Source organism: Talpa occidentalis, unplaced genomic scaffold (genome assembly GCF_014898055.3).
Source record: "Talpa occidentalis isolate TD23 unplaced genomic scaffold, MPIMG_talOcc4v2.1 talOcc4.11, whole genome shotgun sequence".
NCBI classification, from domain to species: Eukaryota; Metazoa; Chordata; class Mammalia; order Eulipotyphla; family Talpidae; genus Talpa; species Talpa occidentalis.
Window position 1 is genome coordinate 34,438,345 of NW_023601104.1, and position 19,665 is coordinate 34,458,009.

General features: G+C 53.9%; 1 protein-coding gene across 16 annotated transcripts in view; it reads right to left on the bottom strand.

Annotated features, from left to right (window-relative positions):
- Window positions 1–19,665, bottom strand: part of TLE3 (TLE family member 3, transcriptional corepressor) — a 46,639-nt gene that overhangs the window by 3,438 nt on the left and 23,536 nt on the right. For 2 of the 16 annotated variants that reach the window (XM_037502834.2, XM_037502830.2), the window contains exons 7-17: window positions 11,701–11,905; window positions 10,282–10,298; window positions 6,582–6,701; window positions 5,786–5,836; window positions 5,070–5,222; window positions 4,600–4,705; window positions 3,922–4,106; window positions 3,056–3,132; window positions 2,080–2,329; window positions 1,495–1,742; window positions 429–576 (exon numbers count right to left, since the gene is read on the bottom strand). In XM_037502834.2, the coding sequence (XP_037358731.1) occupies window positions 429–576; window positions 1,495–1,742; window positions 2,080–2,329; window positions 3,056–3,132; window positions 3,922–4,106; window positions 4,600–4,705; window positions 5,070–5,222; window positions 5,786–5,836; window positions 6,582–6,701; window positions 10,282–10,298; window positions 11,701–11,905 (1,560 nt within the window). Of the gene's footprint in view, window positions 1–428; window positions 577–1,494; window positions 1,743–2,079; window positions 2,330–3,055; window positions 3,133–3,906; window positions 4,107–4,563; window positions 4,706–5,069; window positions 5,223–5,785; window positions 5,837–6,581; window positions 6,702–10,281; window positions 10,299–11,700; window positions 11,906–19,665 lie in introns of all 16 variants that reach the window. The other 14 variants (XM_037502833.2, XM_037502825.2, XM_037502831.2 and 11 more) reach the window with 8 other exon arrangements.

Below are 19,665 nucleotides of genomic sequence, written 5' to 3' on the forward strand. Positions count from 1 at the left end.
GGGGGCAAAACAGGGGAGGGAAGGCGCAAAACAAGGGACTATAGTGATGGTGCACAGGTGAATTGGTGGGAATTTTATGGGGACTACACCTGAGAGGAGAAAGCAAACATTGCACAAAAATGAACAATGATGTAAAATATATTTAAATAAAAATAAATAAGTTCAAAAAACATTCCAATAGCAAGTTCCATTAAAAGAAAAAAAGGAAACCGAGGCCAAAATGCTCAATAATAGGGAAGCTGGGAACGGAACGCCAAGGGCTTGTGAACTCTACCATTACCATTTCCTCCAGAAACCCTTCCCAGATAGCTCAGTGGGCCCCACGCCCATTTGCAATGACCATCTTTGCCCCTGACCTGGTCACTGGGACCCTGGGAGGGAAGAGAAGATGCCACTCTTGGGGGAGGGGGGCGTTTGGGGCCACACACCTGAGAGGTGAAGTCGTGCTGCTGCAGCTGCCGACCCTCCCGCAGGTCCCAGGAGCGCACTGTGTTGTCCAGGCCCCCAGTCCACAGCTTGGTGCCGTCATGGGAAATGTCTATACAGCTGGCCCCATCTGTGTGGCCCTGAAACTGCCTATGAAGGCCAAGCAAGGAAGATGATTAGCCCCAGGGAACCTGCAGTGGTGCCTGGGAGCAGGCCAGCTCTGCCTCTGAGCAGAACAGGGAACTGAGGCCCAGAAGTGGTTGCACCATGTGCCACAGTCCCTTAGAGAACCTGCAAGAGAGCTAGGTCTGGGCGGGGGAGGGGGGGGAAAGGGGGGGAGGTGTGTGTGGGGGTGTGTGTGTGTGGGTGAGGGTGAGGGGTATAACATAGAGATCCTGTCAGTCTAACACTCAGTGTCTTCGAAGTTCCCATTCTTAATCCATCCCCTTCACCCTGCAGGGATCGAAGCCATAAGCCCAAGAGGAACACGACTCTTCATATGAAGGCCAAAGTATACAGTAAGAGCCATGTTTGGTTAGATACTGCGCTGCGGCCCAATTCTAAGGAACAGTTTCACTCTACTTAGTTCACAAGGGAAATGGAAGAACAGGGGTTAAGTGACCTGTGGAAGGTTACAAGTAGGCAGGATTGAAACCCAGCAGGCTTAGCTGCCAAGGCCTCCACGCTGACCACTAGTGACACTGTTGCTATATTCTGACTGCAAAGCCATCTCTTTCTGGGTTCTCCCACCACCCCTTTCTGCTTATCTGTCAATCTGAACTCTGCCTTCCCAGACCTGCCACAGGCTGGCCTCTCTCCACACACCAGAGCCTTCTGCCAGCTCCTGCAACAAGCAGACCTCCATCGTCTGCCCACACCAGCATCTGGCACAGAGTTGCCCACTTGCACAAGGCAGGCCAAGCTGTCTTTTGACCTAGGTGTCCCTCATCCACACTGTTCTGGCCACCAATAGCCCCTGGGACAAGTGCAGTCTCGGCAGCAAGGCCATGCACGACCAGTGCAGACTCCCCAAGGACAGGGCATTCCTGCCGCGTTCTGCAGCCTCACCTGACCAGGGTCTGGTTGTGCAGGTCCCACACAGCAATGTTCCCGTCGCTGCAGCATGAGAAGCAGACTTTGGCGTCAGGGCTGATGGCCAGGGCGTAGCAGGCGGGAGCTGAGGATGTCAGCTCGGCCTTGATGCGGGGTGTGGGCGAGGCCAGGTCCCAGATGGTGAGCGTGCTGGCCTCACCTCCCACAATGAGCGTGCGCCCATCAGGGAGCAGCTTACAGGAGCGAATATAGTTGTCCCTGTTCTGGAAGGAGAAGGGCCCAGGCTGAGTGCAGCCTAACCTTTCCTCCTGGAGACCAGTCATGTCCGGCAGCACTGCACACCCTCAGCACCCCTGCTCACAGCCTGCCCTCCCCCACCCTGTGACACAGCCCATACACAGCTCTTCAGTCTCTCCTCACCAGCCCCAGGAGGTCAGAATCTTCCCTCTTGAGGCGGCAAAGCGAGGGTTCCATGAGGTGAGCCAGCTCACACCAAGTCACCCAGCCCACGCAGGGGGCAGGAAGCAGGCCAGGTGGGACGAGCTGCCGCCCTGCCCGGCTTGCCAGTTAGAGGAGATGCCCGAGCCCCAGGGTCCTCACCAGGCAGTCCAACTGGGAGATGGGGCTCTTGCTGCCCGGCTGGCTGATGTCCCAGATCTTCACGCAGCCCTTGCCGCCTGTGTAGACGTGTCGCGTGGGGTTGCTGATGGTCACAGCACACACCACCTCCCCGTGGCTAAGTGTGTTGATCTGTCGGGCATGCCTTGGGATGCCGGGGCCTGCCAGGGCGTCGTGGGGAAAGGGCACCGGCTGCATCTGCCCGTCGGCACTCACATGGAAAGAGTATGCGCTGAAAGAACGAGAAGGGTGAGTCACTTGGGCCATCCCTGGTCTTCTCCCACTGGGGGCTTCTCCCAGGCTCCACAGGTCTAGCCCATTTCGACTGGGACCTCCTTCAACCCCCACTCTCTCTGCCTCAGGGTTCCCTCTCCCCAAATCTTAGGGAACCCAGTCACCCCCTTCCACCTTGGCTTGGCTCCACCAGGTGGGGCCTGCTCCACATTCCAACCTTGATTTCTGCTCCCAAGCTCCTTAGCTCCAAACCAGTCACTAGCCCCACATATGGCTTGAAATGCCCCTTCCCATCAGCTCTAAAAGCCCTCAGGACTGTTAGGGAGGGATATCTGCTCCCCAAACACACACCTCAGCCAGCACGTTTGCCAGGCATGTTAGGCTCCCAAGGGTGCCAGCTGGGGGCAATGCCCAAAGGAGCCCCCACGGTCAGGGCAGCTCATGCCATTTGGTGAGGAAATGCTAATGTCTTTAGTGCTTCTCTTCAGAACCCAGGGACCACCCCTCAACCTCCACTCAGGTCCCCTTTAGAAGAAGCCCCTGGGATCGGAAGAAGGAACAGGCAACTGTTCCCAGTACTTGCAACCTGGCCTGTAAGTTCCTCTGAAGGGGCAGACCCCCTCCCTCTGGGGAGCTTTAGCGGGTCAGGGGCCAGGGTTAGGGGGTGAAGGTGCCCTCCCCTGCCCTTCCCAAGAAGCAAGCAAGAAATATAACCGAAGCTTACGGCTTTCCACCAGGAATGGAGGCAAGGCTTGAGGGCAGACCCGTGGCCCGCATTGGGGGGTGAGGGTCAAAGCCAACCTGTAAGGCAAAGACAAGGCGAGCCCTTAGTGAGGGATGCCACGTTCATCCCCTCCCCTACAGCTCCCTCCTCCACCTCTTCCTGGGCCCTGCACACACACTGCTGCCTCCTCAGACTCCGTCAAGCAGATTAAAGCAGAGAACCAGGAAGGCCAAATGCCTTGCCCAGCTAAGTGACAGGGACGAGGAAGTCCAGAACCCTAGCTCTGAACCAGAATTCTCGACACCCCCAAGTGTCCCTGCCTCTGCCTTTTCTCTTCCCTGGTATCGCGGTGGGCCCCGTCATGTGGAAAGAACACACAGGTACAGGTGTACTGAGAGAAATGCTCTTAAAAGCGGACCCCTCTTCCCCACCACCCAAATCTGAATTGTTCATCAACAGAAGACAACCAGCCACAGTTGCCAACCTCTGCTACATGGGAGTCCCTGGGCTCATACGGGGATTCCTACTCCAAAGAACCTAGACAGACAGGGATCAGCCCTACTTCCCATTGGAAAGGGGGAGCCAAGGGAGGAGGCATTACAGAAGTCACATGGTGACCAACGGGCAGAGGTGGGATCTATGGCCACTGTCTCCTAAGTGTGTATGGTCCCACTTGTTTCTAATAAATGCCTCCCCACCCCACCCCAAACCCCCCTCCCTCAAGGCAGCTGCCTGGGGCAGAGACCAAGGGTCCCCTTCGGTATGCAGGGAGTGCCTCCCCCACCAACCCCCACTCCTTGCTCAGATCCCGCCCCTCTCCCCCCCAAAAAGGAGCCAAAAGGTCTACGTACAGCTCCAAAGCTCACCATTGGTGATCGGCCATAGGCAGCGGCAGCGGCCGCAGCAGCCGCGCTCATCTGGGGCGGGATGTTGTGGAGGCCGGCGTAGGCGCTGGGGCTGGTGAGCGAGCCGTTCATCTCGTGGTGGCTCATCATGGCAAACGGTGCCGGGTAGGAGCTAGTGATGGAGATGGGCGTGCGCAGGGCCGAGGCTGCGAGGAGGAGGGTGTCAGTGGAGAGGTGGTCGTCAAGGGGAATGGACCTCACCCCTCCTTCAGGACAAAAGCAGGCCACCCGCCCACGTCTGCTGAGCAGCAATCACTCCACTCTCAATCTGCCTGCTCCAGGCTATCCTCTCGGATTGAACCCACTTAAGTGGGATCCCTGTCACAGCTCAAGAAAGTTCTAGCTAAGAGACGTGCCCTCTCTTTTTATAGAGCAGGACGCAAAGGCCCAGAGAAGGGGGCTGGTCAGCCTCAAAGAACCCTCACTGGGAACAGACCATAGTGTCCTGTCCTTCCACATGCCTGACCCAGTATAAACCCTGCACTGGTTCTGTGCCACCTAGCACCAGAGCCCCATGCTATGACCCACCCATGGGACTTCTGTTCCAGCCTGAGGCAGACCCTCTCCCTTCAAGCACGGCTGACAGAGCCCCATCATGCCTACCCATTATACCTATCGGGTCCATGCCTGGAGGTTTACCCGGCATTGACCGGAGCCCTGGGGTCGTGCTGGTGCCTGGAGTGGGGGCATCGTTCCTCGGAGTTGGTGTGTTGGACTTGAGTCCGGGGGTGGAGGATTTGTCATTCTGAAAATGGAAGATGCAGACACCAAGGGAAGTCATGAAGACCCCTTTCTCCTAAGAGCTGGCACTTGCAGCTGGCCACAGCAGCCGGTGCCAGTCGCCAGGTGCCAAAGCCCTAGGTCTGAACCTTCTACCCCAAAGCCCCCCAATTCTTGCCCAACCTTGTTTGGCAAGGACTACAGTGTTTGTTCCCACTTTTAAAAAGTAGCAACTAAAGCTGATTAGTAAAGTGAACTAACTAGCACAGCACACAGCCAGTAAGTGGTCACGATCCCAATCCATGTTCTTTTCCAGAACCTTCTCTCACCATCCCCCCCTCACCAGCCCCTTCCCAGCTTCTGCTGTACCAGGAGCAGACCCCACATACATGACCAAGGTCTTTGGTCTTGGAGGAAGGTGTGCTGCTTGAGGAGGCCACGGAGGCAGGGCTGGTGGGGGCATCCTTTTTCAGGCCCCGGGTCTTGTCCAGCCCATTTTCAGGAGGAGAGTGTGCAGGGCTGACCCGGGGAGTTGCAGGGTCCTAAAAAGACACAGGGTACAGAGCTGCACTTAACAGCACATCCTGAAGTCTCCTGCTCTGGGTAGGAGGGGGTGGCACAGATGGTGGGAGGAGAGCATGGCTGAGAGATTTCGGGGACCAAAATCAAGGTAACTAGGTCTTAATCATCTAGCCTGACCGCTTTGTCCCACAGATGAAAAACTAAGGGTAGGGTAGAGGGTGACCTCTCAAAATCAAGTAAGTTCAGGACACCAATCTGAGCCTTGTGGGGAACCTCTTGGGCTCCTCTTCCCTGTTGGGGCTGATCCCCTGGGGGCCTAAAACCCCCACCTCAAGAGCTGCATGAGTGGGGATACAGAGCTTACTAGAGTACCATGCAGAGTGAAAGCAGGCCTTCCCCTGGGATGCTTGGATCTTTCTCTTTGGAGACCCTTCTAGCAACCCCTCGGGGCCCAAATACCCAGCCTGTTGATAAGGTGATGCCCCAACACCAAAGCCTCGTTGCCCAGCCTAGGCTACCAGCAATGAAGGCATAGCCATCATGACACAGTAACTCCCACCTAGCACCCCGGGCCTACCCTTACCTCATTGGAAACGTCCACCACCAGGTCATCACTCTTGTCTCCATCACTGTCCTGCAACCCAGACAGAAGCCAGTAAGAAGAGGCCATGCCCTCCCTAACCCCCGCCGAGCCCAAATTACCCTAATTCTACCAGCCAGACGCTGACCCTGGGCCAAGTCCAAAGATCAGGTTCTCTTTACCCTACCCCACCAGTTGGCCTTCCTCCTCACCGTCTCCTAGTCTCCTCACCTTCCTCCACCGTCTTCCCAGCTGCGGGATCACTCTGATCCTGGGCCTACAGGCAGCCTAATAACTGTACCATTATACTTCTAAGCTCCTGTCACTTGTCTCTCTGAAGCCAGATACTTTTCCAGCTGGGATTATAGCTGCATCATTCACAAGTAAATGCACTAGTCCCATGTTGTCATCTCTATCACTGTGGGTGATAGGGTCAGTCTCTTCTCTTGAAGTCCAGCTGAGACTTTCTACGATGCGTCTGAGCCCCATACAGACACCATGACCATGTCCAGTGTGGGGTGCCAGGGATTCTAGAGAGCCGCGATGGCAGCCAAAGGCTGTTGGCCCATCTATGGGCCCATGGCTCTCCCCAAACCCCACAGAGTTCTTAACGACCTTCCACCATCCACTCCCTCCAGGGTGTGGTCCACGTGTTCAGTGTGTGTATAGACACCAAGGCCACCACGTGTGTTCCTGACTCACTCCCTGATGCCAAGAGGGTTCAGGCCCCATCAGCTCTCCCTTACCCCCAGCCTGCCCATTACAAGCCCAGTGGTGCCCGCCACACCCTCAAACGTACATATCGGCTCAGACTGTCCTTCTCCTCTGCTTTCCGCTTCTTGGCTTCCATGCTGTAGTCTGCGGAGCCCCGGTGCTTCTCACTGGCCCGCAGGCTTTCTGAAGGTGACACCGAGTTATTCTGGAAGCAAGAATACAGAGACACCTCTAAGTATGTCAGGAGGTCAGAGGAAATGGCCTGTGTGTCCTAAAGGTCTCAGCCCCACTGGAGCCTTGCTAGGAAATCCTTCCCAACTGCCCTGGACTAGGCCACCCGGGGAGAGGCCAGGAGAGCATCAAGATTCTCTCGCATAGCAATGCCACTGCTATGAAATAATTAAATGCTAAGAGTCATGTGCCTTCTGGGCTATGAGACTGTATGCTCCTTGAGGGCAAGGGGACACATCTGCCTTCACCGCCTAGCTTGTGCCTGTCACACATATTTGCTCAAAGAAGGGATAAGCAGCATTTCACTCAGTCTTGGAAGATGGATCTGAGCCGACCAACTGGGCTGTGAGCAATACTTCATCTGCTAAGCCCGACAGGAAAGAGAAGACTGAGAGGGAAGAACGTTGGGTTGCCAACAGGCCTTCTACGTGTAGGTGAGCGACTTGGCATTTTGTGTGAACGCCCCCTATTCAGCCACGTGACCTTCAGCAGCTTTATAGAGAAACACCCGGGTAATAAAGACCAAAAGAGGTCACAGACTCTTTCCTTCTGAAAAACGGGGAAAGGCATATGGGCAGGTAGAACCATCCCCCATGTGGTGATGGGAAAGTGGGGGTCCTGGGAAACAAGAACTCTTGCCCACATCCCCAGCAGGAGGCAGCAAGCAGGAAACACACACTTTTCAGGCCGGGGGGAGCCTAGTGAGCTCAAGTTCTCCCCGCAACTATAAAGTCAGGAGGAGAACAGGGTGACATGAGAGGCCTGAGAGAAGGGGCAGTGGACCCCTACCCACACAGGAGCAACACTCCCACAAAGCTGTCCTCAAGATGAGAGCGCCGCCCTCAGGTGGACTGGGCACCGTGGTGGCTGGTATGCAGGGAGGGAGGAGCTACAGGGTGCCTGCAGGCAAACCTCTGTGCCAAAAGATGACCAGAGCCCACATCCCTCTAGGAAGCAGCTGAGGTGCCCTTTTTTCAAGGTACCGAGAAGACACAGTCCCTCACTCACCCACACACTCCCGCTTTCCCCGAGCACCTGCCCTGGATCAGGCCAGATGCTGGGGATGGAGGAATGAGTAAGATACGGTTGCTGCCCACCAGGGGCTTGCAGCCCAAGTGCAGGGATGAAAAAGGCTGGCTGAGCTCCCCATACAATACAAGGGTGCCTGATGAAGCCATAGGGGAACAAAGAGGGACGTCTATTCAGAGGTGAAAGACAGCAGGGATGAGCATCACTCAGGTCTCGCACTTCCCCAGAGGTCAGTGCTGGCTCACAGGCCTGGGGCACTTGGAGGGACAGGGGCGGACAGTCAATGGGAGGCATCTGGGGGGAGCGGTAGGAGAACTGGCCACAGACCTTCATTTCCCTTCCTAAGTCGGTTTCCCTTCCCTGCCAAGTTTCTGCCTGAAGCAAATTAAAATGGCAGAGTTATCAAGGCTTGAAGAAAAAAATGGAGGGTATAATGGAAGTGCAGCTCAACCTTCCCCGCAGCCGGGCAAGAGCTGCGGCGATGCGCACACAGCCGCAATTCAATTAGCTGCTGCAAGCGCCGGCAGAAAAATCACCGTCATTTCATTTCATTTCCTCCCATAGTGGCGGCCACCCCGTGCTAAGCAGCCCTGCTTCCAGCCCCCTCCCTCGTGCTGGCTGGCCCTCTCCTCTGGCGGGGGACTGGGCTGCAGGGCCGGGGGAGGGGGGAGCGGCTGCTCGTGTTTCTCCTCGCAACCCAGTCCGCGCTCCCAAACAGCTAGCTCTTTCTTCTCCTGCAGTCAGGCTGAAAACCCTTGCTGCTACAGGAGAGTCATGTCAGACATTTAGCGGCATCGATCCAGCCCGCCTCTGGCTGGCAGGCAGCCAAAAAACTAAGTATTTTTTATTGCTTCAGCTAGGCAAGGAAATATGAATGAAGCTACCTCTAATTGGACTCCAGACTAACCCCTCTGGGACGGCTTCCAGCCCGCCCGCCTCCCACCCAGACATGGCCCTGTCCTTCCTGCCTAGACCTCAGCTGTTGACAACCTGGTTTCCAAAGGGCTGATGACTTCAGTCTACACCCCCTTCGACCGCACTGCCACATGCACATGGCCTGCCTGCCTGCCTCACCCCGGAGCAGCCCACCCAGCCCAGCCTGGGATGGCGTCCTGACTCATTCCCATGAGACTCTCCCGTGACCCAAGCGTGCCCCCTCTGCTTTGTCTGACAGGCTCAGATGTCGGAGAGTGTTGCAGAGTGAAGAGCTCGCTCCTGGGGGGTTCCCCATGGGTTTCTTTTAGCAGAAAGCTTTCACAGACTGAGGCACAAAGCCAAAGGCCAAGGCAACTAGGCTTGGGGATATGGACAATGTGAAGGGGGGAAGTAAGGGGCCAGGTTTCAGATACTTATTTGGCTGTGCAACCAGTGCTGTGAACAAGGTAATCTCTCGGATCCCAGGTCCTATTGAGGGGGTGGCTTGGGCAGGAACTAGGCCCAAGTTACAGATGAAGAAAGTGAATTTTGAAGACACCAATGTCCCATGAAGCTGGGATCAGATCTCAGCCTCAGGGAATCCAGTCTAGTCCTCCTACTATCTGGGCAATGCACCTCTCCCAAAGCGCCACCACTTATAGGATCAACACTAAAGCATTTAAAATGGATTTTCTACTTCAGCCATTCCTTTCTTACGTACCGAGCCATTCCCAAGCCCAAGTGGACCTGATTTCTGAGAATATCAGAGCAGATTCGCCCATTGCTGCTATTGGGAGGCTGAGAAGGGAAGGCAGGTCGGGGTGGAGGAGCTGCCCGAGGAAGCGGTTGTCTAGATGGTTAGTTAACTGCCTGACCTTCCAAGTCCCACTTAACACAAGGTAATAACCAAAGCCATCCTAAAGGCATCTAACAGATTAGATGCCCCCAGATACAAGGATGGCGATGAGGAATAAAATAGCTTTGCTAATCGCTGGAGGATTTTTTTTTTATCCAGACTCCACTGTGCTTATTCAGAAGGCTTATTCACTAGAACAGAACCTCTGAGCCTCAGTGTGATCAGAAAGATTTACAACAAATCTCAGTGCTGGCAGACACACAGGCAGCCTGGCCTTAATGCTCGCATGCTAGCACTTTCTAAAACAGAGTTAAAAGGCACAGAACAGGGAGAAACAAACCTCAGGCATATGGAGGAAAAGAGGATACAGAACCACAGAGCAGGCAACCAACCTGGGGCTGTGGGCAGGGAAGCACCCTGGCCCAGGACAAGGGACCCCTGGGTCCTAAGTCCTGGGTCAGTGTAAGTGACTCCACAAATCTACCCAGAGGATCCAGGGCTGCCCAGCTGATCTTCCAGTTAATCGTTTCTCATATAACAGCAAGTCAGAATTCACTTAACCCAAGCTCTTCATTTAAAAAATGATGGCCCTAAAGCCTGGAGATGAAGGGCGTCCCCAACTGAAGGTCACTTTCAACAGGTGACAGCAACTCCTATTTCATGACAACAACCCCACTACCACCAGGAGCTCACAATGACCTGTCCTCTTCCTCCCAGCACCCCAAACATACCACAAGAGCTCCAAAACACTTACCGCACTGGATTCTCTCTCTTCAGAAACACACGGTCAAGACAGGAGGAAGGTCAGGCCCCCCAAGACAAAAAGACAAGAGAAAAAGAAAGGTCAGTCTCTTCATGCAGCTGGCTTTTATGCTTTGTTACTTCACAGGTTTTAAAGGTGGCAGCAGGCCTGGCTTTTGGCATCACCGTGGGTCAGCCAAGGAGTGGACAGAGGTGACATGTCTCATTCTGGATATTAACAGTCTCAATTTCAAGACTTGCTCTGGCCCGCAGTCCCAGGTGGGGTGGGAAAGCCTGGGGCACACGTCTCCCCAGTATGCCAATAAGGGCACCAAGATTACTATTTAGCAGGTTTTTAAGCTACAAGCGTGAGAAGGATCGTACTAACCAGAGCATCTGTAGGATCTGGGAGTAGAGGACATAATTGTGTTTTTTTTCTTTAAAGGCAATTGTGGGAGTGGTTTTGTGGTTGTTTTTAGCTAACGCCATTCTTGGCCAATAGCCCCTGGAAGCTGAGGCCTCTGATTATGTGCCCAGTCACTACCCTGATTCTCCTCTCCCTCTGCCCAAAAGACCACCCTACTGCAGGGACAATAACTCAGCCCTCACCCCACTGCGTTCCCACGACCTGCCTCTGCCCTGTGGCCTTGAGCCAGGCCAGGTTGGTGACATTCCAGACCCCTGCTGCCCAACAGTGTGGTGTTTAGTGGGGGTTCAGAGGCCATGCGCTGTGGTGACTGTCCACCTTAAACTCACACAACGTTATAGTGTCAATTACACCTCAAAAGGCAGAGTCACAAAGGGTCACAACTTTTGTAAAAAGGTCTGCCAGGGAACCAGGATGGGGGTCCTGAACCCAAGTCTTCCCAATTATCCTCTTGCAGTGGCGTGATCATTACCTTCATTTACAGGTAGTCAACTAGCAAGTCTTCACTTTAGCACCAACTGGGTACCCCTCCCAAGGCACCCGCAGTAGGGAGACACACGTGCGGAGTTAAGCACACAGGAACCTGCCCCTGTCCTCAGAGCACTAATGACCTTGCTGAGAGCAAAACATCTTCCAGGCGCAGGCAGGATGCAAGAGGACAGTATAAAGGGCCCATTCTCTGGATCCCAACTCTTAAACTATTATGGGAACTTAGAACTGGCCAGGAAGGAAACCAAAAGGAGTGGGGCCGGAGTGCACTTTGAAGGGGAGAGAAAAGGGAAAGGTGTTTATTGATGAATGGACAAGAGTCTTCCAGGGCAGAGGGTAATGGGTATTCATCAGGGATCAGGCGCTGGATTCAACAGATGCTTCCAAATCTTTGGCACACTCCTGTCCTAGGGTAACAGCATTTGCTGTGCCCATTTACGCCTGGTGGGACCCACAGTTATTCATATGCCCAGCCCAGCCCTGCCCTCTGCCCCTACCCACAGCGCGGGTCCGCACCTCTGTGGTCCAGCTCATGATGGTTCTTCTCGTCCTTCACCGTCAGGTGGGCCTGGCTGCCCAGGGCACCCAACGCCAGCAACCCCGAACTGCTCCCCGTAACAGGGGGTATCCCGGGAGGCTGGAGGCCTGACGGATGGGGTGGCAACTGGACCGGAGGACCATGCGTGGCGTGGGAGAGGTGCTGCGCCTGTAGCTGCTGCTGCTGTAATGAAGGTGGTGGTGAGCACAGCTGAGCAGGAGGAGATGGGGAGAACCCCGGCTGTCCATCCCCCTCACTCCACCAAAAGGCAGCAGGGGGAAACACCCCCCAAAACCTTGGCCCCCGGCTCAGGCCACATGCTGTCTTGCTGAAGGAAGTCTGTTAATGGATCGCAATTTAGATACAAGATTTATGTCTTCAAATACCCCATCCCTCCCCTGTCCCAGTTTTTTCAGGACAGAATTTCTCAATATGTATTTCCAAGCCCAAGATAAATAAAGCATGCATTTAAAAACCACACAGTCATCCAGGTTCCCTCTGAGCCGAGAGGGAGCTATTTGTAAGCTCCTAGCAGACACGTGTTTGCTCATGCTTACATGCCTTCAAACCTTAGCAGCCAGGGTCTCCCACCCTGAGCCGACACCCCGTGAAGACGCCCTATCTCTGAGGACTCCGTGCCTGCCTTACAGAGCGAGGGCAGGCTGCAGCAGAAAAGCGCCGAGAGCAGGAAGAGCTTGTAGCCAGTGGGAGGAGAGCTAGTGGCACTGGATATCAGAATGGAGAACAGGGTAACGAGAAGAGTACAGGCTTTGGAACCAGACAGAAGAGGGTTCAAATCCCAGCTCTGGCACTTCCTAGCTATGTGACCTCCGGCAGGTTTCTTCAACTCTGTGGGCCTCAAATGTCCTTACTCATAAAAGGGGGACGCAGTGCCCACCTCAGGAGATTAAGCTAAGATAATGTGTGTAGCAGCTGTGATCACAGGTAACATTTACCGAGGGCTTACATGTCCCCCATGGCTCCAAAACCCTGGCATGCATTAACTCGGTATTATCATCAACAGCAAGGATTGATAAGAGGCCCCAGACAGCTCTAAACAACACTGGCCTCAGGTCTTCTCTCCCTCCTCTCCTTCCCACACCCAAGTGACTGGCTTGGCAACCAGTATCCCAAATGCCCTTTATCATTCCTAAGATTGTGCCAAGGATGATGGGGGGCAGGCTACACTATGGCCAGCTACTACTTAGGGATGGTAATATTGCCCAGGAGTGGCTGAGACCTACTAGTGCATGCATATTTCTTTTCAACCAGCACAAGAACACTTACTGCATACCCAAGTATGTTTCAAACATTAACTTCAATCCTGCTAACCACTTGCTGGGGCGGGGGGTGGGTTGTACCCATTTTACAGATGGGAGACTGACACTTTGGGGACTGGTGGGCACAGCCAGTAACTAGCCAAGTCTCACCACTAGCGAGTGGGACCTGCACTCAAAATCACTCAGCCAGTATCTTCAGCCTAATGCACCTAAGGAGAGCCCCAAAGTAAAAAGAGTTGGTGGCAGTGACAAAGGACAAAGATCTGACAAGTTTGCATAAATGGCTTTCTGACCAGACAGACAATAGGACATAGTGAAGGCCCACAGTTCTGGTTGAAGGGGAGGCTCCAGGAGGGAGTGTTTGACAATAGGGATTAAGAGCCCTGATCTCCCAACTAGTTACCAACCTGGCCCACCCCAAAGTTCAAGGCAATCAATGCCAACGCAGCACTCCTGACCTGGGAGGCTGATTTCTCTGCTCTGGGTGAAAGGCTGGGACCCAAGACCTAGCAGCTCTACTGCTGGGCAGTCTATGGAGCTGCCAGGGGGCACTGGTCCCACTGTGGCCTGACCCCATGTCTGCCTGACCCCGGAGCAGAAACAAAGCCCCTGGAGCTACCATCACAGGAGCACAAACACAACCCCTGACCCACCCAGGAGCTCATAGTTTTCTAAGACGGGCTCATACCTGAGCGCCCTCCTTTTTCTCTTTAAAGAAAATGTATTTTTTATATCTTATTACAAAAATAATACATGCTCATCATCAGGAAACATTAAAAGTATAAATTAAAAAGTTTTCTGAAATAATTATCCCTCCCTGGAAGATTCCAGTTTATTCTAGATTTTCCTTTATGGAAATCTACAAAGATTTGAAAAAATTTTCAAATTTGTACCAACAAGCCCATTCACTTTACCCTATACGTTTGGATTTTAATCTAAGGGGGTTCTGAAGAACAGATCAACAGTGGCTACATGGTATTCTCTACTGTGGTTGGAAGGAAAATGCATCTCTGCTGGGGTCTGTGCTGGCAGCTGCTAGCAAGCATTTTCATTCTGTCAGTGTTAATTATTCAGAAAAATCCAGAAAACAAGACCTGAGGTGTTTAATCACTTCTTATAGTGCATGGCCAGTAAGAACAGAGGAGAAAATGGAGAGGCGGATGGCTTCCAAGAAGGTAGACGACGAACTCCTTCCTTCCTTGACGATCGTTTCTATAGAAAGAGCTTACTGAAGATTTGCACCCAAGAAGAGACCTGAATAAACACCCTAATTCTCACTTCACCGGGTAAGGCCTGCTCTCTAATCCCACCTCCCAGCTTCAACCTTGTCCGGGTCAAAGGTCCCCTCCTCGACTCTTGTGAATGCTAACAGCTCAGGCTCTGGCGCCAGACAGACAATGGTGGACGTGCAGCCCCTGTCTTTTATCCGCTTTGAGACCTCAGATGAGTCAGCTGGGCTCTCGGGCCTTGGTTCCTGCATGGGCAGGTGGAGATCAGACACAGTTCGTCTCTGTGGGTTGTACAGGACCACAAACATTACTACATATAAAGGCCAAGTAGGAGCTCAATGCCCTCAAAATGATAGACCACAACTTTCAGTGATGACGCCTGGCAACTGTAGAGTCAGGAAGACAGGGCTTTGTCTGATCTACGCAGCACCTCCGACGGCGTGCTGCACATCAGCTCAGCGTTCATTTGCTGGGGAGTAAGTTGAAAATGTTGGCGAGGATACACACGGAGATACTCAGCAGTCCTTGAGCAGGTGGCTCTGGCCTAAAGCAACCGTCCGCCTCCCATCCCTTGCTCCTCCATAGGGCCTGCTGGGATACAATTAGGGCAGTTCATTGAGACAAGGAACACCAGTGGGGTATCTGTGTTCCCAGTATGTGGACCAGTGAACCAACATCAGAAACTGGGAAAAGGCTGCATCATCGGCTGTTTGGAAAAGAGTGCTTTCAAAGCTGATGAGCTTCCAAGACCGAGACGGTGGTTTTCGGCCGTAATGTCCTTGCAAGAAGAAAGGAAACTTGTCTACACTTCTTCAAGTACCAAAGACTGCTCCAAGGTCTCTTTGGGTGGCGTGAAGGCATAATCAGGAATGGCCAGCAGCTTCTGGGAAGCAGGGGCAGGGCACCAATCTCCAAGTTTTCTCGGGGCAAGGGCAGATGCCAGGGCTACTCCAGCAGAGAGGTCTGCCAACAGCACTCTTGGTTGCAAAAGGAAATGAAGACAAATTTTCTCCCTGGAAGGGCAGTGGGCGTCGTCTTACCATCCCCATGGCGGTCCCAGCCCTTCCACAGGCCGGTGGGCAGGGCACGGCCATCGGAAGCTGCACTTCTCACCTCTGCCACAGGTCCCAGACCCCAGAGGACGATGTGCTGAAACAGTGCCACCTGAGTGGCAGTGACAGTGTTTCCAACTGGAGAGCCCCCCCGGTGATGTAGGCATGCACTCAGGTCTCCAATTTGAATGGCACCTGAGTTCATGTTTGCAGCTGCCTGTGTAGTTTCTAGTGCTTCTTCCAAGGCCAGGGCTTCTCCATCCATGATACAAAAGCCAGGCAAGAGTTGCCCTTCCACTGCATCCCCCAAGAGGGGCTGGGAGTCTGGAACGAGCCCAGCCAGGGGTGCTCACTTGTTCCCTAACATTTCATGCCAAAACACTAACAGGTCAAAGAATGTAGCCTCCGTGAAGCATCTGTGTGACACCTCCCCCCCCCCACACACACACACACAAGTGTGCCCAGTTCCTGTGCTTCAGTCACTTAGGGGAGAGGCTTCGGGGAAGAGCTTGCTTGCAGAGTACGTGTAACTGGATTATACACAGCACACGTTATGCCTCTGCCAGCTGATTTAATGCTTCACTTCTCAGGTTCATGATTTGGGAGAGACGCAGTGACGCTGTCTAGGCATTCCCAGAGCCCAGACCCACAGAGGATGCCCACGAGAGAATGCAGAGAACCCATACTGCAGAGAAGGAGCACTGCCTGCCCTCCAAGGAGGGAGCAACCCCAGGCCACTGCTTGTTATTTTACTTCACGAGACCCGTGGTCCCACAGCTCCACGCTGAACTGAGCCTCACGCTATCACAGCTTCTAGTGCTCACAGTAACCCTGTTCTCCCCACTTCAGAGATGGGGACAGGCGCAGGAATGACTGAACCAAAACCACCAGAGCCAAGACTCAAGCGCGCTTCCTGGCCGAAAGAAACAGTCTCCATAAGGTGTGTGCTACCCTTCCCCCATGTAAAATTCAACCAACTGATTCCAGCTCATCCTGCAGCCCTGAATCCAAGAACCTTAGGAATGACTTCAAGATAATCCTTTCTAACAAGCTGTGACCTCCCTCTTCCTCCTCACCCTCCCACCCCCATTAAAAAAAAATCCAAGTCAACCTTGCAACGTTTCTTCCCTGAATAACTGCCATATTGCTGGCGGCTCAAGACGTACCCACCTGCCAGGCCAATGACCTGTGGTCCGCAGAGAGCACCACAAGAAAAAATGGTCCTGGAATTGGGTGAGAGGTCAGCTCCCAGGGTCTTTAATCTGCCGGAGACTACCTCCTGCAAGCTGCTGGCCAAGGTCAAAATTTCCCTCCGCATGCTCAGGAATCTTCCCCTTCTGAGGATCCCCCAATAATCTGGATCCAAGGAAAAGGGGCATGTACTGTAACAGGTCTGAGGCTTGCCAGGGAGGAGACAGGCGCTTTAGGACCAGTGTTGCTGGGATGCTACTAGAGTTCCCTGGGGCCCAGCAGGGGAGGATGCGGGCTGGGCCAGGCCGGGCCAGGAAGTCAGCATTCCCTCCATCTGCTCCTCCACCCCCTCTCCTCCCACGCCAACTTGACTTTGGATCCTGGGCTTTCTGATCAGGAGGGGGATCCTAGAAATACTCTAATCTACACGCTAACTGTACCACTATCTAAGTCATGCCCACACCGGACAAAACTAACTCATCTCCCTGAGCTGAGCCAAGGCACACTCAGAACCCTCTACTCCATGACCAGAGGACCAAACAACTGATGGAAGTGCGTACATCATATACACTTTCCAGGTCTTTCCCCCTCTTTTCACAAATGGGGAAAGTGAGGTCTGGGGGAATGAAGTGACTAGCCTAACCTCCTAACTGCCAGACCAGGGGGGTGGGCTACTTCTCCCTCCAACAGGACAAATCCAGTAGTGCTCTGGGGGTGGATACTAGTGGCTGAGCCTCCGTGGCCTTTCCCTTCACTGCCCTTCCTGTGGGGCCTAGGCTGCTGTCCTCTGCCATCAGTCCGGGCCTGGGCCTGCCAGCCTTCCCCACCTCCTGTCCCAGAGGTGGCTCAGCTGAGACCCGCTCTCCCGGCTCCTCCTTGCCTGGCTGAGCTGCTCCTGCTCCTCCGCCGGGGCAGGCAAGCCTGGCTCACCGTGTCCGTAATTCCTGCCTTGTGAGGCTCTGTCAGGCACAGCGATTAGATGGCTGCCTGCTTAATGACAGGGCGACGGCTGCGTTCACTCAGAGCCGGAGAAGCAATTACCTTGAAAATGGGGGTCACAGGCCCCACTCGTTGGCTTTAATTGAATTCCAATATCTGCCTCCAGCTGCCTTGACCTAACTTGTCGCTTCCTAAATACTACTTAAAGGAAGTGGAGCTAATCCAAGCAGCACTTCTTCCCCAATTTCACTCTTTTCTTAGAACTTTAAAAAAAAAAATTATTTTTTCAATCCCAAAGAGTGAGGCATTGGGTGGGGGAGGACCCACTGGGGGCCACTGCAGAGGGGGAAGCTTGGCCAGGAGACTGCCAGGAGTCCTCTGGAAAGGGGACGAAGACAAGGAGGGGAAAAGGGTAATAGCAGAGGCAACAGAGCTCACAACACGCTCCCCACCCCCGCGTCCCCTGCTGCCACTAATAGCAGAGCCAGGAATTGGTCATGGGGAAAGAGGACACGGGCCCCACACTAGGGAGTCAGCCCTTGCACTTCTGGCCTCTCAGGCTTTGCCCTTCAACAGCTTGTAACCATCCAAGAAGCACTTCACTCCCCGAAACAAGGGCCTGGCTAGCAGTACTCCCCCAGGGACCACTGTGCCCCCTATGGACATCTGGCAATGTCTGGAAGACATTTTGGGGTGTCACCACTGTGGGAAGAAGGTGCCGGCATGCAGTGGCTAGAGGCCAGGGCAGATACTAAACTTCCTACAATACACAGATCAGCCCCCACCTCAAAGAAGGGGCTGAGCCCCTATTTCACTTCTGTGGGGCCTGAAGAACCTAGAACAGTTGATCTCAAAGCAACATCACACACTTTACACTCTGACCTCTCCTGAGAGGCTGCCTTCCAGTTCAGTGGCCAAAAACACTGACCACTTGCTCAGATTCCCATTTATGGGCCCCTCGGCCCCTCAGCAGAGGGGGAAGGTCTGCTTCTCCCCCCCAGCAAGTCTGCTGCTTCCAAGCCCTCCCCTGGCAGCATCACACAGCTGTCATGGGGCTGGACCAGGACAGAACCATGAGACCCTCATGGGCCCCAACTGCGTGATGGAGGCTTGGGATCCACATCATTGTCCACCCCAACTCCCGATATTCCTGGCCTAATTTGGGAAGGCCCAGAAAGATGAGCAGAATCTAAGGCTTGCAGAAGAGACAAGAAACAGGCCTGCCCAAAGTCACACGGGAAGAGTCAACAAAAACACAGTCTCTGGGGTTCAGGCCTGGACTGGAAAGGCAAGTCACCATCTATCCCACTGAACAGAAGAACGTTCTGAGGCCTACGGGTCTACTTTGAAATCATGAGCTCACATAAGAAGAAAAAGAATGAAGACCAACCACGGCCCCAGAATGTTAGGGCAGAAGAAAGCACAGCGCACCAGTCCGCGGTTTCCCTACCCTGGCTGCCCTTCAGAACGATCTGGAAGAGGTCAGAAATGCAGATTCCCCGTCCCGCACCCTGAGAGGTGTGAAAAAGAACTCTTGGGCAAGTGTTCTAGCATCTATACAGTTTACAAGTCCCCGTGGGGACCTGACCCAGACGTCTCTAGGTGGGGGAGAAGGGCAGTGATCTCACCTATCCCTGCACCCAAGGGACAAAGGTGGACAGGTACACCTCAAGGTAAGACCTTGTCCAAAGTCACAATGAAAATACTTTTTGCTCAGATGCTTATCTCCAAACACTTAGCCTCACAGCAAAGCAGCAAGCAGGAGAAAGACAGTCTGTGAACCCCCAAAATGCACTAAAGATGCATACACTAAGCACCTGTGCATATTTTCTCCTGTTCCCAGGTGAAACAGGATGTCCAGGTCAGGAATCCCTGTCTGGGTGCCCCAAAGAGAAGTCACAAGGGGAAATGAGGGATGCTTAGTCAGGCAGCTCAGAGCAGGGGACAGCAAGGCCCAACCCCAATTCCACATCAACAGTACAGCAGAAGACAGTTCTGATCCCAGGTGGCCAAAGAAGGGCAGACCTTTGCCAGGGAGGAGGCGTGGGGCAGACAGGCCCCTGGGGATGGGTGAGGAGACAGGCTGGTCCCACAGGCAGCCAATCGGGCTTTGAAGGGGAGCCTGGAGCCCAACCCCTTCAAAAGTGGGGAGCACTGGGCTGGTAAGTGTCAGGTGGGGCCAGGAAGCACCTGGCACCCTTTTAGTTCAGGGGCAGCAAGACAATGGGGGAGCCCAGAGAGCAAGAACCCCA